Source organism: Salmo salar, chromosome ssa03 (genome assembly GCF_905237065.1).
Source record: "Salmo salar chromosome ssa03, Ssal_v3.1, whole genome shotgun sequence".
Lineage (NCBI taxonomy): Eukaryota > Metazoa > Chordata > Actinopteri > Salmoniformes > Salmonidae > Salmo > Salmo salar.
Window position 1 is genome coordinate 76,680,168 of NC_059444.1, and position 27,010 is coordinate 76,707,177.

General features: G+C 44.9%; 2 protein-coding genes across 9 annotated transcripts in view; one reads left to right on the top strand and one right to left on the bottom strand.

The window, feature by feature from the left end:
* Positions 1-14,922, top strand: part of LOC106592858 (small G protein signaling modulator 3) — a 44,936-nt gene extending 30,014 nt beyond the window's left edge. For 2 of the 5 annotated variants that reach the window (XM_045715474.1, XM_045715475.1), the window contains exons 5-21: positions 6,012-6,205; positions 6,387-6,509; positions 6,856-6,999; positions 7,323-7,518; positions 7,883-8,028; positions 8,281-8,544; positions 8,617-8,799; positions 9,703-9,858; positions 10,202-10,256; positions 10,647-10,696; positions 11,064-11,216; positions 11,295-11,365; positions 11,477-11,525; positions 12,291-12,376; positions 12,465-12,587; positions 12,901-12,961; positions 13,689-14,922. In XM_045715474.1, the coding sequence (XP_045571430.1) occupies positions 6,012-6,205; positions 6,387-6,509; positions 6,856-6,999; positions 7,323-7,518; positions 7,883-8,028; positions 8,281-8,544; positions 8,617-8,799; positions 9,703-9,858; positions 10,202-10,256; positions 10,647-10,696; positions 11,064-11,216; positions 11,295-11,365; positions 11,477-11,525; positions 12,291-12,376; positions 12,465-12,587; positions 12,901-12,961; positions 13,689-13,772 (2,138 nt within the window). In that variant the 3' untranslated portion in view covers positions 13,773-14,922. The remainder of the gene's footprint in view (positions 1-6,011; positions 6,206-6,386; positions 6,510-6,855; positions 7,000-7,322; positions 7,519-7,882; positions 8,029-8,280; positions 8,545-8,616; positions 8,800-9,702; positions 9,859-10,201; positions 10,257-10,646; positions 10,697-11,063; positions 11,217-11,294; positions 11,366-11,476; positions 11,526-12,290; positions 12,377-12,464; positions 12,588-12,900; positions 12,962-13,688) is intronic. The other 3 variants (XM_045715476.1, XM_045715477.1, XM_045715478.1) reach the window with 3 other exon arrangements.
* A 351-nt stretch (positions 14,923-15,273) lies between these two features.
* gtpb1 (GTP-binding protein 1) lies at positions 15,274-24,587 on the bottom strand. Of its 4 annotated transcripts, none has more exons than XM_045714310.1 (14): positions 23,718-24,587; positions 21,295-21,406; positions 20,955-21,135; positions 20,460-20,643; positions 20,082-20,246; positions 19,672-19,795; positions 19,319-19,433; positions 19,061-19,205; positions 18,750-18,932; positions 18,270-18,405; positions 17,958-18,136; positions 17,543-17,707; positions 16,624-16,672; positions 15,274-15,478 (listed from the first exon to the last, which is right to left on the bottom strand). In XM_045714310.1, the coding sequence occupies exons 1-14, from the start codon at positions 23,913-23,915 to the stop codon at positions 15,462-15,464; spliced, it is 1,953 nt and encodes a 650-aa protein (XP_045570266.1). In that variant the 5' UTR covers positions 23,916-24,587; the 3' UTR covers positions 15,274-15,461.
* Positions 24,588-27,010: the final 2,423 nt, after the last annotated feature.

A 27,010-nucleotide genomic window follows, 5' to 3' on the forward strand; every position in this document is an offset into this window, starting at 1 on the left:
GTGAGGAATTCTACTTTCATTCCACTGGTTGATAAGGACTTCTAACACTTCACTGGTAGTCGTCAGACGGTAGATTCTCATAACCTGTAATGAAGGAAACAAAAAAGTGAAAGTAACATGTCCTGGTTTCAGGAGAGATTGATATTTCACATAGATTTCCCTAAGTAAGCATGTCCTGATTTTTCAGGAGAAAGTTGGACATTTCACCTAGATATCCCTAATATGACGACTGCGGTATACAACATAGAAGCTTATCATTTTCTGGTCATCTGTGGTGGCTAATTTCTGCATTACCAAATGAGGAGAGTTAAACTTTACACACCAGTCAGAGTTATACTTAAACTACATCTTTAAATATTAAGAGCTTTTGCATAAGCACTTTGACTTTCAATGATGCGCTATCTCTAATGAACCATTGAAAAGTGATTACACAAAAGTACAAAGATCTTTTATAGCCAAGATGCACCCCTCTCAACGTACATGACGAACCACAGATACATAGAATGGGTCACAAGGTTATGTTTTGTATGAAAGATATCTATAAAACATAGCAGACAGCAACTTGTCTATCAACAGTGTTCATTGTATAGACCAGTGTCTGGTCCTCCTACTCCAAACTGGAACTGTCTCTCCCTGGTACGGTATAGAACAGAACCATTAGCTCATGTCCTCTGGAATGCTCTTTAGGTGTTATTATCAAAAGACGTCGTACATCTCCTCTGTCAGTGCTATCTCAGAGGCCCATCCTCAGTAAAACACACACATGCATACACACACACACATATGTAGACAATATTCCATTCTGTCCTCTTCCCTTTCTGATATTCTGCATAGCATCAGGGACAATCACCATGGTCTTGTCAGCACAGGTCATGTAGCCACCTTTTTCAGCCACAAAGAGGGTGAATGGTTGGCCTGAGTCTGGAATGCCCAATTCCGGCACTGATGCAGAGCTAGTTTAAGCTGGCCAAAAACCTCTTTCTGTTCTTCCGTGAAGTCTACAGAGTATTTTGAATCAGGGTCTCCCTTGAGGAGGTCGTTAACCTGTCTGGGCTAGGGGGCAGTATTTTCATGGCCGGATGAAAAACGTACCCAATTTAAACAGGTTACTACTCTGGCCCAGAAACTAGAATATGCATATTATTAGTAGATTTGGATAGAAAACAATCTGAAGTTTCTAAAACTGTTTGAATGGTGTCCGTGAGTATAACAGAACTCATATGGCAGGCAAAAAGCTGAGGAAAAAGTCAACCAGGAAGTGGAGGATCTGAGAATTGTAGTTCTTCTTTCTAGTCCCTTTCGAAACTACAGTATCCGTGGGGTTACGTTGCACTTCCAAAGGCTTCCATTGGCTATCTAAAGCCTTCAGAAAGTGGTTTGAGCATTCTCCTGTCACTGGGCAGATAATAGGAGCTCAGTTTCTGAGTGGACTGCCTGGCAACAACGGGATTGGATATGCGCGGTCACGCGAGCACGCTGTTCCCTCTTTTTCTCCTTGAATGAATACGCTATTGTCCGGTTTGAATATTATCGGAATTTTACGTAAAAAATACCATAAAGATTGATTTTAAACAGTGTTTGACATGCTTCTAAGTACGGTAATGGAACATTTTGACTTTTCGTCTCTGGTTCCTCGCTCGTGCGTTATGCCTTTGGATAAGTGATCTGTACGCACGAACAAAACGGAGGTATTTGGACATAAGTGGATTATTTGGAACAAAAACAACATTTCTTGTGGAAGTAACGGTCCTGGGAGTGCATTCTGATGAAGATCAGCAAAGGTAAGAGAATTTTTCTAATACTAATTCTGAGTTTAGGTTGCCCCAAACTTGGCGGGTGTCTGTATAGCTCGCCGTGATGGCTGAGCTATGTACTCAGAATATTGAAAAATGTGCTTTCTCCGTAAAGCTATTTTTAAAATCTGACACAGCGGTTGCATCCAGGGGTAGTCTATCTATAATTGTTATATATTTTGTCAACGTTTATGATGAGTATTTTTGTAAATTGATGTGCACATTCACCGGACGTTTTGGTGGGAATACATTTTCTGAACATCACGCACCAATGTAAAATGCTGTTTTTGGATATAAATATGAACGTCTCATCTGACCACAACACTTTCACCAGTTGTCCTCTGAGTCATTCAGATGTTCATTGGCAAACTTCAGACGGGCATGTATATGTATTCTTGAGCAGGGGGACCTTGCGGGCGCTGCAGGATTTCAGTCCTTCACGTCGTAGTGTGTTACCAATTGTTTTCTTGGTGACTATGGTCCCAGCTGCCTTGAAATCATTGACAAGATCCTCCCGTGTAGTTCTGGGCTGATTCCTCACCGTTCTCATGATCATTGCAACTCCACGAGGTGAGATCTTGCATGGAGTCCCAGGCCGAGGGATATTGACAGTTCTTTTGTGTTTCTTCCATTTGTGAATAATCGCACCCAATGTTGTCGTCTTCTCACCAAGGTGCTTGGCGATCATCTTGTAGCCCATTCCAGCCTTGTGTAGGTCTACAATCTTGTCCCTGACATCCTTGGAGAGCTCTTTGGTCTTGGCCATGGTGGAGAGTTTGGAATCTGATTGATTGATTGCTTCTGTGGACAGGTGTCTTTTATACAGGTAACAAGCTGCGGTTAGGAGCACTCCCTTTAAGAGTGTGCTCCTAATCTCAGCTCGTTACCTGTATAAAAGACACCTGGGAGCCAGAAATCTTTCTGATTGAGAGGGGGTCAAATACTTATTTCCCTCCTTAAAATACAAATCAATTTATAACATTTTTTGACATGTGTTTTTCTGGATACTTTTGTTGTTATTTCTGTCTCTCAAATAAACCTACCATTAATATTATAGACTGATCCTTTCTTTGTCAGTGGGCAAATGTACAAAATCAGTAGGGTATCAAATACTTTTTCCCCCCACTGTATATTACAGTTCGTAGAAACATGTCAAACGATGTATAGAATCAATATTTAGGATGTTTTTATCATAAATTTTCCATAATATTCCAACCGGATGATTCCTTTTGTCTTCAGAAATGAAATGGAACACACCTAACTCTCACGGGAGCGAGCGAGATTGAGCTCATGTCACTTTCTCAGTCATCTGATTCCATATGTACTTGTTCTCTCCCCATTCACAGTAGAAGCATGAAACAACTTTCTAAAGACTGTTGACATCTAGTGGAAGCCTTAGGAAGTGCAAAATAACCCCACAGACACTGTGTATTAGATAGCCAATCACTTGAAAAACTACAAACCTCAAGATTTCCACACTTCCTGGTTGGATTTTTTTCTCAGGTTTTTGCCTGCCATATGAGTTCTGTTATACTCATTCAAACAGTTTTAGAAACTTCAGAGTGTTTTATATCCAAATCTACAAAAAATATGCATATCCTACCTTCTTGGCCTGAGTAGCAGGCAGTTTACTACGGGCACGCTTTTCATCCGGACGTCAAAATACTGCCCCCTACCCCGATGACGTTAAGACATCGTTCGTCACCGCTGTCAGTATCTGTTGACTCAAAGCCAGCCAATGCTGACCAGATGCTTGAAACCTGATCATCCTTGCGCAACTCAGCCTGAGGGTAGATTGAGGGAACAAAGGGTCCACAGGAGGGGGCCAAGTCTGCTTTTACGACCCTTGCCTGTAATTGTTGAATTCCTTCTTTTAAGGTTTTTATCTGTTCACCAAGAGCCCTCAAACTATCTTTAAATCAAATCAATTTTATTGGTCACATACACATGTTTCGCAGATTTTATTGCGGGTGTAGCGAGATGCTTGTAAAGTAATCTCTCTGCAATGTCTAATCATGCTTATCAAGACAATTTCTCATCCCTTATTCTTATTTCTTATTTAATACCGTTAGACCATTGTGTTTTTGTCAACGAGTTAGTCATTCTCTGTATTTTTCCCCAAGATTTTTGTATATCAGACAGATTCCATATTCCATCTTTGTCAACAATGACGGAATATTTATTTCTCTTGCCTACACATCTCTACTTTGAAATGGTTCTTCATATCACTAGACAGTGAAGTTAAAATATTTTTCATGCTCACATCCGGAGGAGCTGTTCTCCCCCCTTCTCCAGTGGTTTTCTCACTTAACAATGACATTACATTAACTTCAAAAGTTGTATAATATATATCTATACGTTTATGTATTTATTTAACCCCAAAATGTGTGTGTTTGTATAACCCCTTGAGGATTCAAACATATCTATAGAACACAAATTGTTTCTGTAGGTCCTGGTTACCCATAAAACTTGTGTTCACTTCAAAAGCTTGTTGAATGCTCACAAGGCTTACATTAACCACACGTGTAACAATTGCTTCTTAACTAGCAACTCACTTCTATGCAACAAGGTTTCACACCCTTAATCAATTGTTGCTTATTTAACTGATAGTGCTTTAACAAAAACAGAGGCCTCAAACCTTTAACAAAGGACTCTAACCTTTTAAGAAAGCAAACAAAGGACTCTAACCTTCTACATCACAGATATGTATCACTCATTGCATGCATACATTTTAACCTGATTTGGTTCTTTTAAATGATATCGGTCTAGACTCACCCAGCAATATGTTAGCAGTCATTCAGTAGATTAAGAGTTGACTACCGTGGTGGGTTGCGCTCAGCCCTCTCTCTTTCTTTTCCCTGGATCAAAAGACAGTTCAGTTCTTCCTTGTTGTTCAACACTAATTCAATCTGGGTCACGGCAAGTCATAAGCATTGATTTAGGGAAAACTACTCCACAGATGGAAACCACTGGCCTATCTTTGACTTCGCCGTCTATTTTTATCTCCATAGTTGTGGCATCTTCCCTAAATTGCGTCCACGAATCCGCCATTGAAATTGTTAGAAAAAATATGACGCTCCGGTAATATGGATTACTATTGAAAGAAAGCTGATGTGTTTTTCTACATTGTAATGGACACTGCAACCTTTGGGAGGTAGGCTACTGGCAGGCTTCGGCTGCGGTACAACAAAGCCAAGTCAGCCTGTGCTCATGGTTCTCACGGGAAGTGAAATGATGGGCAACACAATGACTTATCTCATGATCATGAAAATGAATAATACTGCACCTGTTTCTGATGAATAAACAATGGCATGCTGGTTGGTGGTAACACTCAAATAAAACCCAGCCCTGAAGTGTAATTTAGGCTGAAAATAATGTGTATGTCATATATCATAGGAAAAGACACCGCATTCACACAAATTTGCACAAAGGGGCACTTCGGATTTGTCATTTCAAGCCCAAATATTCTATACATTGACTAAAACTGACTTAATGACTAAAATCGTTACGCGACATCATGGGTAAGCTCTGGCCATCGTCTTTCAGATTTTTTTCAGCCATAGCTGTACAGTTACAGTATGCAACGTGTGACCGATCAATTCAATGCCCTGTGATCAATTCAGGAGGACAGTGGAAGGAGATCTTTGGAGGGGGAGAAACCATTAAAACAGGGGAGGACAGTGGAAGCAGACATTTGGTGGAGGAGGAGAAACCATTCAAACAGGGGAAGCAGACCTTGGTGGAGGAGGAGAAACCATTCAAACAGGGGAAGCAGACCTTGGTGGAGGAGGAGAAACCATTCAAACAGTGGAAGCAGACCTTGGTGGAGGAGGAGAAACCATTCAAACAGTGGAAGCAGACCTTGGTGGAGGAGGAGAAACCATTCAAACAGGGGAAGCAGACCTTGGTGGAGGAGGAGGAGAAACCATTCAAACAGGGGAAGCAGACCTTGGTGGAGGAGGAGGAGAAACCATTCAAACAGGGGAAGCAGACCTTGGTGGAGGAGGAGGAGAAACCATTCAAACAGGGGAAGCAGACCTTGGTGGAGGAGGAGGAGAAACCATTCAAACAGGGGAAGCAGACCTTGGTGGAGGAGGAGGAGAAACCAATTAAACAGGGGAAGCAGACTGAGTGCCAAAGTAACAGGAATGCAGGGGTTTAACACTGAACAACGATAACTGAAGTTGAACACCATCTTCCCCTCTCCCCCTCCTCCAGATGGCGTAGAGCCGAGGCCAGAGCCCCAGAGAGAGGACCCCCAGCAGAGGCTACGCTGGCAGGCCCACCTGGAGTTCACCCACAACCACACCGTAGGAGACCTGACCTGGGACCTCATCTCCCCCGTCCTGCCCCGCTCTGAACGCCTCCGCTCCCTGGTGCTGGGTGGCATACCACACAGCATGAGACCACAGGTGAGGGGGCCTAGAGGGGGGAAAACACAGCAGTAGAGGTTTTAACAAAGGGAAAAGGCAGAATGAAACCACAGACCAGTAATGGGAGGTAAAGTGGTCAAAGGGCCAACTCCTACTACGGTATATAACCTGATTCAGAGATGTCTGTTGTCTCACTGCCCCCTCTCTCTGGTCGTGCTAGTTGTGGATGCGTCTGTCTGGAGCTCTGCAGAAGAAGAGGACTACAGAGATCTCCTACAAAGAGATCGTTAAGAACAGCACCAATGACGAGACCACTGCTGCCAAACAGGTACTGGATGCTGAGGTACTGTACATCCAGATGACTCCAGGTGGAGGGGTGGAATGGTACTGATGATGTAAGATGTTTGTCTCCCTTGATGAAAATCTGTGATGGAGGATCAAACATTGTTAACCTGTTTAAAAAATATAAGTGATTTACAAGGGGATTTATTAATGCTTGATTATTAATTTATAGATGCTAATAAATCTGTAAACTCTTACAACACATTGGTTGAAAAACAATATTTCCCCCCCTCTCTTTGTCTCCCCTCTTCCCCTCTCTCTCCACCCCCTCTCTTCCCTCTCTGTCCATCCCTTCCCCTCTCTCTCTCCACCCCCTCTCTTCCCTCTCCGTCCATCCCCTCTCTCAGATAGAGAAGGACCTGTTGAGGACCATGCCCTCCAACGCGTGTTTCTGCAGCCTGCAGAGTGTGGGTGTTCCCAGGCTGAGGCGGGTACTGCGGGGCCTTGCATGGCTCTACCCAGACATTGGCTACTGCCAGGGCACAGGCATGGTGAGGAGGACCTTCACTGTACTCTATTGTGTTGTTACGGTCTATACACTTTCCTCTGGCTGGCAAAGACCTGGCATATGATCCAGGTCCCTTTCAGAAAAGGTTAAGAACTTCTCACTCTCTCACCACCTGCACGTTTTAAATAGTATTTTAAATATAACTTTGATCTTGTGTTCTTGATTAACTCTTTAATCTAGGGAGTTTGTAATGCCTCTACTGTAATTTGTATCAGCCCAGACTGTATTTTTGCTGCAACCGAATTGCCCAACGGGGACAATAAAGATCTATTCTGTTCCTTTTCTCCACCCTCTCCCCATCCCCAGGTGGTGTCATGTCTGCTGCTGTTCCTGGAGGAGGAGGACGTGCTGTGGATGATGTGTGCCCTGATCGAGGACCTGCTGCCACCCTCCTACTTCTCCTCCACCCTGCTGGGGGTCCAGACAGACCAGAGGGTCCTCAGACAGCTCATAGTCCAGTACCTACCAAGCCTGGACAGGCTTCTGCAGGAGCACGACATCGGTGAGAGAGATGGGGGGTTCTTTACACTTTAACACTCTCACTTGTCTTTTCCTACTTTGCTGGTAACTACTTTATTGAGGAAAAAGGAACTGTGACTCTGAAATGTGGTTGTCTCACCCAGCTAAATTAAGATTGAATGCACTAGTGTAAGTCACTCTGGATAAAAGTGTCTGCTAAATGACTAAAATGTTAATGTAAACATGTACATAGCGATCTAGGGGACCTACAGGGAAACTGCAATAACAAGGCTTTTAAAGTCTGGTGTTTAGAGGCCACAAACATTGCTAAGAATGCCAGGTGTAGTGTAGGAGACCAACCTGCCTGTGTGTCCTAACATTTCACTTCGTCTCCTCCCCTCCCCCAGAGTTGTCTCTGATCACGCTGCACTGGTTCCTGACATCGTTTGCCAGTGTGGTGGACATCCGCATCCTGCTGAGGATCTGGGACCTGCTGTTCTACCAGGGCTCTGTGGTCCTCTTCCAGGTCACACTGGGCATGCTCAAGATCAAGGTGGGATAGTTGTTTCTCATTGGCTGGCTGGTTGATTGGCTGGCTGGTTGCTGGTTTGATTTTAAACCAACCCCTACTCCCTAGACCTGTGTAGATCAGAAAGGATTGGATTGCTATTGAAAATCATACGGTAATAACTCCACCTTTTTTTCTTACATCTATCCAACCCTTTCAGATCTAGAGGCCTACAAGTGTCTTGGGGATTTGGGATTGGTCATTCCCCTGTTTAACCCTCTCCTCTCCCCCCTACAGGAGGTTGACCTTCTCCTCTCTCCCCTACAGGAGGAGGAGCTGGTGTCCTCTGAGAACTCTGCGTCCATCTTCAACACGCTGTCCGATCTGCCCAGCCAGCTGGGTGACGGGGCTGCAGTACTGGGGGAGGCCATGAGGCTGGCGGGGGCGCTGTCCCAGGACACGCTGGAGACCCAGAGGAACAAACACCTGGCCTACATCCTCAATGAGCAAGCCCAGCTCAACACCAACAACTCCCACACACTCAACAACAACCTCAATAAAGTGAGTGGTCTGATAGTAACAGTGTGTGTGTGTGTGTGTGTGATGGCTTGTCTAACCAGAGTGTGTCTATAGGTTGTGAGGAGACAGTTGGTACGTAGGAAGTCCACTCTGAGCTCTCTGTTGTGGGGTGAGGACGAGGCGGAGGCTCTCAAGTCTAAGAACATCAAGCAGACAGAGCTGGTAGCAGCGCTCCGAGAGGCCATCACCCGCACCGCTGAACACTTCCACTGTCTGGACCCCCGACACACCAGCACTGTGAGTCTCACTACTGAATCAGATTACTGAATCATATAGCTGTCTGGACCCCCAACACACCAGCACTGTGAGTCTCACTACTGAATCAGATTACTGAATCATATAGCTGTCTGGACCCCCAACACACCAGCACTGTGAGTCTCACTAGTGAATAAGATTACTGAATCGTATAATTGTCTGGACTCCCAACACACCAGCACCGTGAGTCTCACTACTGAATCAGCTTACTGAATCGACTCAGTTTCATTGACCCCGCGTTTAAGAGAGAAGCTCCCTAAACACCATGCACAATGTCACCTTAGCCTATCTGGCATGGTGACACAGCTAGCGAGGAAGTCCCTCCTTCAATTGGTTATCTTGTGGTCGCCTTGCTGCTTATTTGCAGAAATCTGGGACTTTCTGGTCTTTGAGCTCATAGTCGCTGGCCGTTAAGTCACTGAATGTATGCATCTCTTGTCCTCCCCCATGCTGGGTGCCGAAGACATGGATGTCAGTTTAAGGCAGCCCTCTGCCCCTCTCTGATTCAGAGACACATTTCAGTTGAATGCATTGTTGTACAACTGACTAGGTTATCCCCCTTTCCCTTGACTGATCTCCAGTAGTTTGATGGCTTTAGGCAGTGCCTGGTGTAATCGTGGCATGAGTCATATAATTGAATTCTTCCCCTGACACAGCAGCACTGTGAGTCATGTTACCCAACAATGAGTCACTCGGTCATTAAATCAAATCACTGAATCAATGGTGCTTCACACTGCGACACAGTTAGTTAGGATGTAGTAGAGTCATTCTGATTGACATGTTTGATGCACAAGTCACTAGCACATTCTGAGCTAATTAGATTAATCTATGTCCCTCTCGCCTTCTCTTCATCTTTCTCCCTCCCTCTGTCCCTCCTCCTCTCAGGACCTGACTCCAGACTACTCCATGGAGAGCCACCAGAGAGACCACGAGAACTTCCTGGTTGTGTCTCGTAACCGACGGAGACGGGCCAAAGCCCTGCTGGACTTTGAGCGCCATGACGACGACGAACTGGGCTTCAGGAAGAACGATATCATCACAGTGAGTGGACAGAACACATACATGTAATGGAGTTAAGTGCTGTAGTTTCACTCCACAGCTTTCTTTAAATGTTGCCGTGTATTTGTATAGCTCAATCCGTTGGTACGTTGTCAAGGAAGTTGGTCACGTGTGTTTGCGAGTAGAGTATCACTAGTTAGAGCCCGGTATGGGACAGGGACAGTGGGAAAGCTATACTGTTAGCAGCACACTGACTTTGTTTTTGCAAACACAGCGTGAAAAATTTGTGTGAACGTGCGTGTAAGAACAAAAAAAAAAACGTTTTACATAAGTGACTAACTCTCACTCCTCCATCTCATCCCTCTGTTTTTGTCTTTTTTAAAAGATTTTTTCCCAGAAAGATGAGCACTGTTGGGTGGGAGAGCTCAACGGGCTGAGAGGTGAGTGTAAACACCCCATCTCTATCCCGTCCTGTTGAATGTCCATCTCTATCCCAATCTCCCCTCCACACGTCCTGTAGAATGTCCATCTCTGTCCCAATCTCCCCTCCACGCGTCCTGTTGAATGTCCATCTCTATCCCAATCTCCCCTCCACACGTCCTGTAGAATGTCCATCTCTATCCCAATCTCCCATCCACACGTCCTGTAGAATGTCTGTCCCAATCTCCCCTCCGCACGTCCTGTAGAATGTCTGTCCCAATCTCCCCTCCGCACGTCCTGTAGAATGTCTGTCCCAATCTCCCCTCCGCACGTCCTGTAGAATGTTGTAGTCCATGTTTTCCTAACACTCTGGGGAACCATCCATCTCATGATCTGTTCTCTTACTCAAGGTTGGTTTCCAGCCAAGTTCGTAGAAATCCTCGATGAGCGGAGCAAAGAGGTTTGTCAGTGAATTATTGTATAGTCAGTCTAGTAAAAACAGATTTTAAATTTGTCAGTGCTCTTTTAGTGGATATATCCAGACTATGGGTTTGTCAGTATGGTGTTGTCAGTATTAACTGGTCTGCTGTCCCCACTACTGTCAGTATCAACTGGTCTGCTGTCCCCAGTACTGTCAGTATTAACTGCTCTGCTGTCCCCACTACTGTCAGTATCAACTGGTCTGCTGTCCCCACTACTGTCAGTATCAACTGGTCTGCTGTCCCCACTACTGTCAGTATCAACTGGTCTGCTGTCCCCACTACTGTCAGTATTAACTGGTCTGCTGTCCCCACTACTGTCAGTATTAACTGGTCTGCTGTCCCCAGTACTCTCTGGCGGGTGATGACTCGGTGACTGAGGCGGTGACAGACCTGGTCAGAGGGACGTTGTGTCCTGCCCTGAAGGCCATCTTCCAACACGGTTTGAAGAAACCCTCCATACTAGGAGGACCCTGCCACCCCTGGCTCTTCATAGAGGAGGTAGGAAACAGAGGGTTGGGTACAGTGTCTGTCTGTCGGTGCTATACCTGACTGTTCTTTGGTCTGTTTTCTCCTCAGGCAGCCAGTAGAGAGGTGGAGAGGGACTTTAACTCAGTCTACTCCAGACTGGTGCTGTGTAAGACGTACAGGTAACTTAGACACACACAGACCTCTGTACCATATGAACAGCTATGATTCCTACACGGTTGTCTTTATTTGTGTGGTGCAGTCCATCAGTTCTCTCTCCCCCCTCCCCCCAGATTAGACGAGGATGGCAAGGTTCTCACACCAGAGGAGCTGCTCTACAGAGTGAGTCCTCTTGTAAATGTTATCCTATAACAAGCCTGTTTACTTCCTCACACCCTGCCACTAAAGACTTCCTGCCACTAAAGACTTCCTCATTCCATCTCCAAGATCTGAAAGAACTGTGTAATATGGAACCTAGTTCTCTATTGAATTTACAGTATCTGGGCCTCCTGAGTGCTAGAGGTGTCACTCCAGACCCGGGTTCAATCCCGGGCTAGACTGACTATACAATAATTCACTGACAAACCTCTGGGAGACCCATGAGGCTGCGCACAATTGACCCAGCGTCGTCTAGGTTAGGGGAGGGTTTGGCTGGCCGGGATGTCCTGGGCCAGGCGTATGCACACTGACTTCAGTCGCCAGGTGTACGGTATTTCCTCCGACACATTGGTGCGGCTGGCTTCCGAGTTAAGAGAGCAGTGTGTCAACACGCCGTGTGGCTTGGCAGGGTCGTGTTTCAGAGTACGCATTGCTCTCGAGCTTCAACTCTCCCGAGTACGGGAGTTGCAGCGATGGGATAAGACTGTAACTACCAATTGGATATCATGAAATTGGGGAGATAAAGGGGGTAAAATGTACCATTTCAAAAATTATAATACTTAGTATCTGCATTTCAGGTGCTTTCAAAGGGGGAATGAGGAAGTGGTAGGGGCCGATGGGCTGTAAAGGTCGACTGTTAGAAACTTAGGCCTTAGGCTACAGATGAGTGTTTTGTTCATAAGCATTTGTTTCAGTGATGCTTCAGCGCCCTCCGTCTGTCTCTTTCAGGCGGTGCAGTCTGTAAATATGAGCCACGACTCTGCACACGCTCAGATGGACGTCAAGTTCCGCTCGCTCCTCTGCGTGGGCCTCAAGTGAGTCACACAGATTCTCTCACTCAGAGATCCTGGCTGTCCCTCTTATCAGTGAACACTCCCTAACCACATCTCTCTCACCCCACAGTGAGCAGGTGTTACACCTGTGGTTGGAGGTGTTGTGTTCCAGTATGCCTGCAGTAGAGAAGTGGTACCAGCCCTGGTCCTTCCTACGCAGCCCAGGATGGGTCCAGATCAAGTGTGAGCTCAGGTAAGAAATGGAGACAGATGTCCACGAGAGAGATTAAGAGAGAATGAAAAGAGATTGGAGCGAATGATTAAGAAATAAAACAAATGAGAGATTTGAGTGAAACTGTGAGATCACAAGTGAGAATGAATGAGAGAGCGATGCACACAAGACAGTGGCAGCAGAATATTACAAGATTAAATCACGCGATTCAAACGTATTAACAGCTAGATTATTTTTGAAAGACTTAGAGGCCAGGATGAAGTGAAATGGATATATAATGGTGTATGTGTGAAAAGGATGGTGGTGTGGTTTTAAAAAGGTGATGTTTCCTTAGGGTTCTCTCAAAGTTTGCCTTCAGTCTCTCTCAGGACTGCGAGCTGCCTGCCAAGAAAGAGGTATGTATGTATGTATGTATGTATGTATGCATGCATGTATGTGTAACAGTGTAGATTCCGTCCCTCTCTTCGCCCCAACCTGGGCTCGAACCAGGGACCCTTGCACACATCAACAACTGACACCCACGAAGCGTCGTTACCCATCGCGCCACAAAAGCCGCAGCCCTTGCAACGCGAGGGGAACAACCACTTCAGGTCTCAGAGCGAGTGACGTCACTGATTGAAACGCTATTAGCGCGCACCACCGCTAACTAACTAGCCATTTCACATCGGTTACGTATGTATGTAATGTAATGTAAAACACACACCCACCCTGTGAACTCATACCTGTGTGTGGTCTTGCAGAATTCAGCCATTCTCAAAGAAGGGGTTGCAGATATGTTGGTTGACCATTACCTCTTTAGTTGGGATCCATAGGTAAACTCTGATCTCTGGTTAATGTATTTGGTTTAGTTACTCAACTATGGGTTTAGGGACTAGAATAGAAAACTAGAGTTATCTAAACAACAAGCTGTTCCTGGTTCAGTTGTTGGAGAACGTAGCTGGTGGTGGCTAGTGATAGTAGAATAGTGAACATTGGTGAAAACCATCCCAATGTGCACACCTCACCCAATGACCCTTTGACCTCCATTGTGGACATTTTAAACTGCACCCAGAAACTGCTGTTCCTTATACACTCCCTTTAAACAAACAGCCTTTCTTTCTTTCACCCCTCCCCTCCCTCCAGGAGAAAGATCAGAGGCCACTGAAGGAAGGAGTCCAAGACATGTTGGTGAAGCATCATCTCTTCAGCTGGGACATCGATGGCTAGACACACACACCCAAAGCCTGCAAAAAACTCCCCTGCCCAACACATGCTGTGTGTCTACCAGAGTGATCTTTCTGTGTCTTTCATATTGACTGCTATGTCAGAACCCACTACTGTTTCCATCACTACCTCTCACTAGGAAGTATTGTATTGTTCAGACATTTGATCATCATTCTATAAACACATTGATATGCATCGTGGTTTCCCCTCCTCGTCTCAACTAAACTGCATCCGAAGCCTTTCTACTGAGGATAGTACACTATAGGGGGCGTGTTCAGCACGACGCAACGTTTTGGAATGTTCAGATAGAAATAAGGAATAACATCAGCTCTATTCATGGCATTTCTATCTGCAATATTTGGCAACTTAACGTGGCCAGGGTATCATTTGAGACACCTGAAGACTTTATCAACTAATTACATTTACCCTCTGAGCTTGCTAACCAATCAGAGGTCTTTTGAGGAAGCAATTATCATGTAATCAAGGTTGATAGTCCTGGCTGTCACCATGGCTCTTAGTTCTTGGGTGAAGCTACTGTGTATGTTGTCCACACCAGTGTTTCTGATGCAGAAGACTAGGAACATACAGAAAGTGCTGATTGTAGCATTCCTTAGGTACAGAGTAGTCACCTCTACTGTGCCATATGAAGTATTTCCTCAGACTCAAGGACTGGGGTGTATCACTAAGAACCAAACGGGGAGGAATGTACCTGAATTTGTCCCATAAACTAGTTTTTTGTTGCAAAATGTTTTTCGTTGTGAAACGTTTTGCTACAGTGTGCACTGATCTGATGTCCTAGTAGCACCTGTGTTCACAAGTGTGTCCTGCTACCAGTACTGTAGTAGGATGTGCTGATTGAGAAGTGTTTCGTACTCCGCAACCACCCTGTCGATCTGTGTTGGCACCCAACAATCCCATTCTACTCTGCATTCCGTCCACTATTGTCTCCAAATGTTTGGTGCCAACATGGCACCCAAATGACTCTCAAACCAGGTTTGTCCCTTGTAAAGTGTGGGCTACTAAACAGTGTATCTGTAGTAGTCACTTTGTGCTGACTAGGAAGAACTGTGTCCAAAAATGAAGTTTTATGAAATGTAAATTTTTCAGTTCAGTCTTCATATTACAATGGGTGTGTCCACCCGCCATCAACTTGCATCTTGGTGTGTAATTACTGAAGAAAAGCCACAACTTTCACACATCACCTTGCAGTAATATTACACTATATATACATAAGAAAATAAACCAATCTCTCTGTTGTGCTCTGATATTAAATGAAAGGCGGTGTAACCATCAGAATATGGTGGTAAACTAACCCAATAACTTGTATTCCTTCTCCTCAACAATGCTACCATACCTATAGACTTCTTTCATAGTGCACAGAGACAAATGGTATCAGTTCAGACTCAGAATATCTAACCTCACTGAAACTATACACAACCTTAACCCCTATAGTTTTCACTGTTTAAATATAAATTAATTTAATGTACACACCACAGTTGACCAATCAGAGATCAATAAAGCCTGTTTTTATTGGTGAATGTCAGAAGCAAACAGTGATGGTCCAAACAGTACTGCAACTATTATTACAATCAATGTGTAGTTTAAGCAGTTGCTAATCAAGTGTACATTATATTCTTAAACCTTATTTTCAGTGTAAATGGAATCATTTATTTTAGGCAGGACAAGTGGTCTTCAACTCCTCTCGCCTCCTGAAAAATGATGAGAGGGAACATGGATCAATGCGCTTGTTTGAAATGACTCCTCTGCTCAGGCAAATGACATTTACAGGTGTGATCCCAAAATCAGTGATAAATGCATTTAGTTGTGCTAGACATGATCTATGTGTACATGTCAGAAAACAACAGCTGATTCACAGGGGGTGTAGTATAGTTGTAGACTCTTCAGAGAAGAGGATACACGTCACTGGCCTCCATGAAAGGTGGCTATCGATGAGCGGAGGATATTATTCCATTTCGCCTACAAACACTCAACCGCTTATCGGTTTCCGGGCCATGGACTTTTTCCCAAATGAGAAAGGACAAGTGTGTGAGTCAGACAAACCCTGGGTTTCCTTTTGGTTTCACTGATGGCCATAAATGGCCAATAAAACATCTTATCTACAATATTACACTCATAATGAAGGCCCACTAAATGTACCATTCACTATGTCAGTTGTGACCTTACTTCCTTTCATTAATCTTCACATTTTAGTATAAAATTAAATAGAAAACATGCTTCACTATGTCATATTGGGGGATTCTAGTGGTAAATAGGAAATGAGAGAACCTAGTATGCCTGCTAAACAGAGAAACAATGAGCTATAGTGCTGGGTTACTCTACTGTAAGGGAATAGCTGCTCATGTTGTGACTTTGGACCCATGATTAACTATACACAGTATTACAGTGATTCTCACCATAGACCCAATGAAAGAAGGCATATCAGGTTCATATACTGTAAATATAAGGATGCTTTCTAAACTAATCGGAGTTAAGATGAGGAGGCAGAGGTAACCATCTACAAGCGCAGAGCTGTGTGTCTCCCCTTCGGGAGCTGCTTTTCACCTAGTCCCTCTTAAGACTTTCTCCGGTGTAAGTGATAAAGACACTTGATAAGGCGATAGATAGCAGGGTGGTATAGAGGGAGAGAGGTGGGGACAGGGCCATTTACGACCCCATTTTTTTCGACGGGGGTTAGTGGTGGAGTAGTTTTGGGAAGGGGGGGGATAGTAGTCTGCTGAAACAGGTGGATGGAGGAAGTACTGTAGTTTGGGGGCTGGGAGGGGTGTAGTTTAGGAACCTCCTGTGCCTGCTGATGACAGGGCTGCTGTGGTGGAGCTGCTCTGGTTTGATTTGCCTTTATGTCTCTGTCCTCCTCGTCTCCTGCTCCCTCCTCCTGACTTTGTCTGTAGAGAACAGATCACAATCAGACAGATGGAGAACATAGAAACAACTGGCTTAACAATGAGGTTACCATTCAAAATCACACCCAGCTGAGACTGACGTTATCAAACTGAACTACAGGTCGTGTACACATCTCTAGAAGATTCATGATTGGTTCACAGCAGTTGAGGCATGCATTGTTTCAGGATATTTACAGAAGTTACTGGACAAGACTCATTTCCCACACCTCAATTGTTACATGACTCATTTGACCTAATTCTTTGTTTACCTGCCTGGTTCCCATTGTTTATCTTGCTCTGTTTGTTTCTGTTTACCTTGCTCTCTTTGTTTCCCTCATTACTCTGAGGGTCATCCTCCCCCTCTGTCTGAGGAAGCAAGCAAAGCACCAACACAGAGAGGAGAAAGAGGAGGAATGGAGGGCAAATCAAGGATGTAGTAACATTGTAATGCACAAAGAGGATGAAGAGCAAATTAACGTGGAATTGAAAAGAATGCAGAGAATGAAACGGGGTGAGAGGAAAGACAGGGTGGCAGGTGGAGTAACCAGTAAATGAGAATAGCAATGAAAAGGAAGGAAACAGTAGGGTGTGTGAACATGAAGAGGAGAAGAATAGTAGGAAAGGAGAGGTGTTAGGCAGATCAGACAGACACAGCTACAGAAGAGAACATTCTAGAAGCAGTAAGGCAAGTGAAGAGGCAAGCCTACGCACCACACACACAAGTTAAACACTTACACCTATTCAACTGCCCTGAAACTATTACTTTCACGATTCGACCCGCCATCTAACCATCTCCTCCACTCCCTTCATCAGTCGCTCCATCCATCCTTTCAGTCCGTTCACATCGTTCCTTCACTTCCTCCTCTCTCTCACCGGTTGTTGTGATTGGTGCGGACTGTCTGGTCGGGCTGTGCTCGCTTCGTCCTCATTGGCTGGCGTGGCTCCTTCCTCTCTGCGGTACGGGGCCTTTTTAGTAGACTGCATTTTGATTTGCGGGGGTTTGAAGTTTGACGGCAGATTATTGGTTGACTGCAGCAGCTGTAAACACCCACCAATAAGAGTAAGGCATAAGGGAAGTACTCTGGTGTCTTTATGACCTTTCATAAACCATTCAGAACCATTTATAAACCTTTAAGTCCTGACCTTGGTGATGTTACCCACAGCCTTGGTGTGTCCCTCTGAACACCAGTCTACTCTCTGGTCTATGTGGAGGAACTCTGGGGTCTTCATGAGCATGATCCTTCATAAACCCTTTCCAACCATTCATAAACCCTTTCTAACCCCTGACCTTGGTGATGGTGCCCACAGCCTTGGTGCGTCCCTCTCTGAACACCAGTCTCTGGTCTGTGTGGAGGTACTCGGGGGTCTTGATGAAGCGGAAATGGACCGATGCCTTGTCCCCTGTTCGTAGACAGTCTCTGTTCATGGTCAGGATAGTGGCTGTCTGCCTGATGCTGCCACAGTGCACTGCGGAGGGGGAGAAAGAGGAATGACGAGAGGAGAGACATATAGTCAGACATGAGACAGCTGCGTGTGTGTGTGTGTGTGTGTGTGTGTGTGTGTGTGTGTGTGTGTGTGTGTGTGTGTGTGTGTTTCTCACCCATGGCCTGGTAGCGGGGTGATATCGTAGTTGGGTGGTGCAGAACCAGAATCTCAGCCATAAACTCCCATGATGCCTGTGGGTTTAACCTGGGGGACACCATCACCATGCCTTTCCTTATGGACGAACGCTTGATCTAAGGAGGGAGACAGGGAGGGATGAGGTAGAGAGAGAACGTGGTGGGGGAGAGAGGGAGCGGGAGGGGGAGAGAGGGAGCGGGAGAGAGGGAGCGGGAGGGGGAGAGAGGGAGCGGAGCGGGAGGAGAGGGAGCGGGAGGGAGAGAGAGGGAGAGGGAAGGTAGGGGGAGAGAGGTAGGGGAGGGGGAGAGAGGTAGGGGAGAGAGGGGGGAGAGACTTGAGGTGTTGATTCCTATTCACTGCAAAAAACATTCAGTTCAACAAAACATTTATCTATCAATGCATCAGAAAAGTGTTGTAATACCAAACAACTCCAGCAGGGGACACTAAAGAGAAAACATACCTTTTTGAGGGCGAAGGAGGCAGTCTGTCCACCTCTCACCTCCTTGACTGGCATCCTCTTCCTGTGGATAGATTTGACTGCAATGGGGAGGAAACTGCCCAGTAGGTCTGGGCCTAACAGCATTGTGTCATTCAGACGTATCAATCCACGTAAAGTAGTCCCTGAAACAACTGTGCCTACACCCTGACAGAGAAGGTAAACATGGTTAGAGAGGTGTGTGTGTGTGTGTGTGTGTGTGTGTGTGTGTGTGTGTGTGTGTGTGTGTGGCATCAATATGCATGTGTAGCAGCTGCTTTGTGTGTGTGACTAACCGGTACTGAGTAGGTGTCATCTATCTGGAACTCTGCAGGTTCGTCTTCTCTGAAGGAGGTTTTAGAAGACAACAGGTTGAGGAACATCTTCAGCAGGTCCATGTTCTCTCCTGTCACATTGGAGATCTGGAAGATTGGACACATCCTACACACACAAAACACACACACACACTGAATTATGTTCCCCTATAATTGAAGCAAAATCCAGTTTATAAAGAGTGTGTGATTGTGACTACAAAGTGTGAACCTTAACGTTACCTCTCAGAGCTGAAGTTGGAGGCTGTGACGATGACGTCATCTTTGTTTTGGACCAGAACAGGGATCTTTCTGCAGCCTGGGGACTTTAGTAACCTCTGGAGCAGCTTCAACGTCTCTGTTACAATAACATAACCAGTAAAGTCAGGTTTTGTGATGACTGTCAATATTGTAACAAAAGGGGGGGGGCTCTTATCTCATCACTAAATCTAAGAGAAAGCAGTATGGTGTGGTAGAGGGAATATGGTTTCACCTGTATAATTATTTCATATCAGTGCAGATGTGGGGAAGGAGTCCAGGAAAGGAAGCAGATTTAGACTCGAGATGCACCCAGAAAGAGAAAGAAAGGAACTGACCTTGTAGGATGTTGGCAGGACACATGTCTATCTTGGTGACCACTACGAACACAGGCACATTGAGGGCCAGGGCCAGACCTAGATGCTCCTTAGTCATCCCTACGATACCTGCATTACTGCCCACCTACAGAGAGGACGGGAGAGATGGACAGGGAGAGGGGGTAAAGAGAGTGAGGGGGGGTAGAGAGAGTGAGGGGGTAGAGAGAGCGAGGGGGAGGGTAGAGAGAGCGAAGGGGGAGGGTAGAGAGAGCGAAGGGGGAGGGTAGAGAGAGCGAAGGGGGAGGGTAGAGAGAGCGAAGGGGGAGGGTAGAGAGAGCAAAAGAAAATGGTGAAAGATTCATCAGTGGTGCTGTTGATGGATAGTAAAGTCAGAAAAAGCACCAAAGCCCACACACTACCCCCTCACTCACCATGAGCATGCAGAAGTCAGGCAGGTGTCCAGTCATTCCAAACACCGTGGTCTTGAGATACTTCTCATGTCCAGCTAGGTCTATGAAGGTGATGACCTTAGAGGACCTCTCACAGATCTTAGTCCAGTCTAGACTGCCACCATGGCTGTCTGGCTTATTCACCACCTAGGATACAGGGACAGAGATAGAGAGGGGTTACACACAACAACAACTTCATGTCTCCATCTATAAAACCAATTCATCAACAAAATGATCAATGAAGCAGGCCTTACATTGTCATCTCTCAAGTCTCATGTCAATGTTATCCCAGTGTAATCTCCATCACCCTTAAGTCACCACTAAGTCACCTATACGCCCCTCCTATGTCATCTCCCTCACCTGTCCCTTCTGGTCGAAGCCCAGGATGTCATTCCCCACACTGCTGGTCCTGCCACTCTCCATTTCGTGTTTGTGTCTGAAGAGTTTCTGGCGGGCGAACCCCCTGCCGTTGTCCAGTTCCCCGTGGGTCAACACCCCCAGCAGGGTGCTCTTACCTGCATCCACGTTACCCACCACCGCTACCCTGAGAGAGGGGGAGAAGGGGAGAAAGAGAGAGAGGGCGAAAGAGAGAGGGGGGGAGGAGAGGAGAGGTTTGACATTTGGGAGACAAGATCAGATCAAGATGAAGAGAAGAGGGATGAAAACAGAGTACTGCTCGTGTGTTGCTTTGACAACACTGGATTTTCCCCCTTTATGTCAACATCCCCTAAAGCTTTTTTGAATTTAAATTGCATTTGAGAGACATGCTTGTCCTCGTCAGCCCTGGTCTAATGTCAAAACACGTCTAATTGTTGATCAAGTCAGCCTTTGACCCCTGACCTTCCCCCAACTCACCTGACCTCCAGGAAGTCTTGATCACCCACACGTCGACGGATGAGGTAGTCGCGTACCTGCCCCCCAACTTCGATACGCTCCCTCAGCAGGATCAGCTCTGACTCTGTCTGCTCACACAGGGACTGAACTGTGGCTACAGACGCCTCCATGTCTCCCTCATCCAGACCATAGTCACCTCCATCTGATAGAGAGGGATGAGGGGTGAGGGGTTGAGGTTTATAGGTGTAAAATGTCGCTCGCTACAGTGAGTGAGTGATTCTGTGAGTTAGTGAATGTAGGAGCAAATTAGTGCATACTGTATAGCCTCAAGTGAGTGAGTGAGTGAGTGAGTCCAACTTACCTGAGCCCATCCCAACAACGTAGATGGTCTCCCCACAACCCTCGTCCATCCTCTCCCGGAGTTGTCGTAGTAATGAGTCATACTGCTCTCCATTTGGGCTGACCAGGGCCAACTGACGAGGGAGGGGAGGAGAGAGACAGAAAATGTATACAATCTAGATTCCTGCTTGGTTGATGTAGGCCTGGGTATCCTATAACATGGCCATGGTGGAAAGCCTACACATATTTCCTTTGATATAGGCCTAATTGTACCTTATCAAAAGCTATAGGGTTATTCGTCTTGTATTGTCCTCAATCTGGGTAGAGGTGTGAATGCTACACCATTTTTGTGAAAAATAGATTATACATCTCGTCTAAAAACATTTGACTATCTGGGTACTCAGATTTGGCTGTAGATTTACCTTACAAGCATGCTTTCATTCCAAATCAATCTCTATACAATGTTCTCAGCTTAGGGAAGCCTGATAAAGACCATGTAGAGTTGTGAATGCTCCACTATTTATGTGAAAATAGATTAATCCAAACAGTGAGTGAGTTTGTTTTGCATCACTCGGGGCCCCGGTGGGCGGGGTTTGCACATTTAAGACCATTCCATTGGTCCTAAACTGAAATCTCTACCCACCCAGAGCACCCAGCCACGGAAAAAGAAATCGCCCAATCAAAAGCAGGTGAACTTGCCTGACAGCTTTCTGTTACCGTGTGTTGCATCAGAAGAAAACTTATTTGGCTTTTTCGAGACATACATTGATGGCAGATTTGTAAATCATCACAGTGGTTTCATAATAATGACTCAATGTCATTATTACTCAAAGCTGCAGGCTAAAGTTAAATCTAGACTTGGTTTCCTCTATCATAATCGCTCCTCTTTCACCCCAGCTGCCAAACTAACCCTGATTCAGATGACCATCCTTCCCATGATAAATTACGGAGACATAATTTATAGATCGTCAGGTAAGGGTGCTCTTGAGCGGCTAGATGTGCTTCACCATTCGTCCATCAGATTTGCCACCAATGCTCCTTATAAGACATCACTGCACTCTATACTCCTCTGTAAACTGGTCATCTCTGTATACCCGTTGCAAGACCCACTGGTTGACGCTTATTTATAAAACCCTCTTAGGCCTCACTCCCCCCTATCTGAGATACCTACTGCAGCCTTCATCCTCCACATACAACACTCGTTCTGCCAGTCACATTCTGTTAAAGGTACCCAAAGTAAACACATCCCTGGGTCGCTCCTCTTTTCAGTTTGCTGCAGCTAGAGACTTGAACGAGCTGCAACAAACACTCAAACTGGACAGTTTAATCTCAATCTCTTCATTCAAAGACTCAATCATGGACACTCTTACTGACAGTTGTGCCTGCTTGTGCGATGTATTGTTGTCTCTACCTTCTTGCCCTTTGTGCTGTTGTCTGTGCCCAATAATGTTTTAACCATATTTTGTGCTACTACCATGTTGTTGTTATGTTGTGTTGCTAGCATGCGGTGTTGTTGTCTTAGGTCTCTCTTTATGTAGTGTTGTCTGTGTTTTGTCCTATATTTAATGTATTTTTTATCCCAACCCCCGTCCCTTAACTGATTTGCCTAGTTAAATAAAGGTTAAATAAAAAATACACACACACACCTAGCCTATTTGTTTTGTAGTATTGACACCAAAAAGTCCTAGAAGTATTGCATCTTTCTCAGGTCTGACACCAGAGTTATTCTAGTGTATTTCTCTCTGTTGATACTGATCTTGATATGGATGGGGGCCAAAGATGCAGGGAGATGAGTTTCCTGTCAGTCAACAACACACTGATCATTGTTCAGCACTGTAAGTTGAGCCTGACCCATTTGTCAGAAACACTTCCTTCTGACACACACACACCATTTCCCTATTGCCCTGTGTTTCATCAGGCCAAGTGGTGGCACAGTATGTACTGGGACTCATCAACCAGAGAAAGAGAAAGTCATGGCTGTGGTTTGTGAGTCACACTGCTGCTGGAGTGTCCTCTCTCTAGCCAGCAGTTACATCAGCCATAACACCTCCAAGGCCCATTCAAACCACATCTGATCTGGTAGGCTAGCTAAAGCCTCTTAAGGATCCGCACCTTTTTTTCAATTTTCTTGTTACTTACAACATGCTAATTGCATTAGCCTACGTTAGCTCAACCGAAGTGTAAGATGACAGAATCAGTAGGACATTTAAAACCACAAACTTTTGCCACAAAATATAGTTCTGAACTTTTAGATATGCAATTCTGCATAACATTTTAAGCAAGCTGGGCATTCAGCTAGATTGATTAGTATATAGTACAATCGTTCCTCTAACTAGCTAACTTAGCTTGCAATACAGCAGCCAGAATGACAGCACGTTTAGGCATAATAAACGCCAATTTGAAGATGATAAAAACAGCCCCGACTAGCGCGGCCTAGCTAACTACCTTGTTAGTGAAGTCAATGCCGAGATCCCCGGCCTCGCCGTTGAAGAGGTCGCCGTCCTCGAAGCACTCTTCCCCGGCGTCATGATCTCCACAACCTCCTCCATCCGGAGCGAAAATGCTCGCGGGCATCAGAGCGTCTGCGAGGACTGGTATCGAATTTGGGCTTAAACTCGGCTCGTGTGCAGCCAACGATGCCATTATGTCAGCTTTGCAGTAACGATTGCTATATTGTCTTCTTACTGTCTCTTGTGTTGATGATTATGACAGCTAGCTAGCTTCAGTACCGTTGGCAAACAATTCAGACCACTAAACAGCTGATATATGTTCAGTTATTACACAGAACTGAGAAACAAAGCAATTGTATGATACAGGCAGAATACAAAAATTCTCTCTCACGTTTTGGCTGTCTGCTTTCTGTGTAGCTAGCAATAAAACATATGTTTACAATCCTCCAAGTAGCAACAGAAAATTGTGGTGACGTAAATTAAAAAACATAAGGGGGTTGGTTCATTTTTTTTTTTTTTGCTGACACACCTTCTTATCAACAATCTAACCAATTGCGCGCCGAATACCCAAATAATATTCCAGAATAAACCAATCAGAGCAAGTTAGTCCTTCACATATAATTAGAAAAAACGTCCAGCGTGGTTAAAATATAGGCGTGGTTGATATCAGCAATGCGTCAACTCATTATATCAGGATTGGTTCCTGCTCATTCATTGAAAAAAGATAAAGTCGCATAAACCGAATGATGCAAAGAGGTGCAAAACATGCCTGACGTTATTATCCAAACAAGCCATAGGTCAATTGTAACCAAATCTGCAAACAGGGAACACTTCCTCGTGAGATGCCAATGTGATAGTATGATGATAAAGGGGAAACAGCAAGAGATGTGATGTAGTTAGCTTCAACCGCAGCCGAGGATTCCAATGGGACTTTGGTATAAACAGACCACGAAGCTAGCGAGTCAGCCAGTGTGCAATCATGGAGCAGGCACACTACCAACTGTGACGCAGAGGCCTAGACCCCTTGGCAGCGGCCGTAGTAACGTTAGTCTATGACACATATAGAGTGAGTGAGTGAGTGTAATGTTTACTGTTCATTTTTATTGTTTATTTCACTTTTGTATATTTTCTACTTCACTTGCTTTGGCAATGTTAACATATGTTTCCCATGCCAATAAAGCCCATTGAATTGAGTTAGTTTCATACAGGAAGGTACAGGGGCTAAGAGAAGGATTTTTTCCATGGAAAATAAATACAATTTTCTCCCTACTCAAGTCCACCTACTTAATATGATTTAGTAAGGATCCTTACCGCTAAGTCTGACTGACTGATATGTAGGCTGGATGATGGCCTATGATGTGTATGTTGGCAACGATTTCCTTTTTAATTCGGCACATTTGTTTTTACTTTTTAATTCTACATTTTTAGGAAAGGGCTCATAAGTAAGCATTTCATGGTAAAGTCTGCACCTGTTGTATTCGGCGCATGTGGCAAATAAAATGTGATTTGAACTTGGCATATATTGTAGGCCTTTATTATGGTTTCTATTGCAAGTGTACTACCCAGTGACAACACACGAGGGCAGTATAGATGAGTGAGGAATGGTTTATGTGGATAACGTTATTCAGATGCCATGTGCACAGTTTACAGTAACTGGGTGTGCCCAAGCCTGAGAAATAGTGGGCTGGTGACCAACATAGATATTACTAATGATAGTGGGCAAATCCCCCAACCGATAAGGTGAAACATTTGGCGATGTGCCCATGAGCAAGGCACTTAAACGTAACTGCTCCATGGGCTCCACTGATAATGGCAGACCCTGGCCGTGACCCCACTCTCCGAGGGTTTCTCAGGAAGAGAAGGATATGCAAAAAAAACACATTTCCAATAACCACATGTGTATAATACACACTTGTACATGACAAATATAAGCAGCCACCAAATTATTATAATAAAATTATGTTGCGTAAAGATCTGTTGGACTACATTACGTGACTGGAACATTGTCCTCTATATCTAACCCAGTGTACAGTTTGCTGTAGAACTATCAGTTATGCAGCTGTTTCCTCTGTCCATCCAGCTCTGGTTTCTGTGTAGTAATTGAGTCTTATGACTGTCTCAAGACCAGCCCAAGGGAACTGAGTCTGTGCTACACATTGAACTCTTACACCACATTTAGCAACACACAATGTGATCTGAATTTGGCCTGATACTGTGCTGGTATGTGGGTATGTGTGCATGAAACCACAGAACCATAGAATGATCATTGTAAACGTCTAATTCTCTGGATGGTGTGTGTGTGCTACTGAATGAAGGATATATTTTTGTAAACAGTAGCAATGCAGTCTCAAGTATACTAAATGTGGGCTATCCTCACTTCCCACAGCTGTGCATCGCCTCGTTATCCCCCACTAATTGTGTTCTATTACATAATCATCATGGCTCATGTAGGCTTCCCCCATGTTCGTAGAGAACAGGGACAGCTAGGCCTTGGCAGAAGAACACTTCAAGAACAGCAACTCGATTACAGATGATGAGATGCTGATCTATCGGCCTCCATCTCCAGATTCACAGAAAAGCCATATCCTGTTCCACAGCCTACTGTCGTTTGTCACTGCTTATCTTGGAGTTCCTTTGAGTCAACCACTGCAATGTCCGTCCTTACTGTACCTCCCACATGGCTGTGAAAGAATTTGCAAAACAAAGGTGCAGTAAAATGTGTCTTTGGTGTTAAAGATAAGGATTAGAGTCGACTGTATCTTAGGCTAGGTTGAGGAGTGATATTGCAATGAGGAGGAGTTGAAGACAAGGTTTCCAGTTCAGAGTATTTATTATCTAACTAAAAAATCATAGCACAAGGACACTGGACCATATTGGGGATAGGATGGAGATAAGGAATAGCTTGTAAGGCCGGTAGGTATGGTTGTGTGATACAAGTTGTGGTTTTTAGTCAGGTCACGCACAACAAAAGGAAATGCAAAATAATTGGGCCACCCAATAGACGGGTTGGTTATTTCTAGCAACAAAATGGACATGTTGCCAATCATAGCTGCGGGAAGTCGTTTGGGGTGGGGGTGCTGCAAGTTTTTGGCCAGTATATTGGTCCGCTAATACAGAACTAGTAAGGGCCCAGTGCACTACTTTTGTGAAAAAACTAAATGTATTTGAGAGTTTACCAGCATTTGTATCTTGAGTCTGATAATTATCTGTACAAAACAGGTAATCTGAAAATAGTTGCTTGATGTAGTGAGCGCATACATTTTCATAATGGCCCCCCGTGGGAATCAA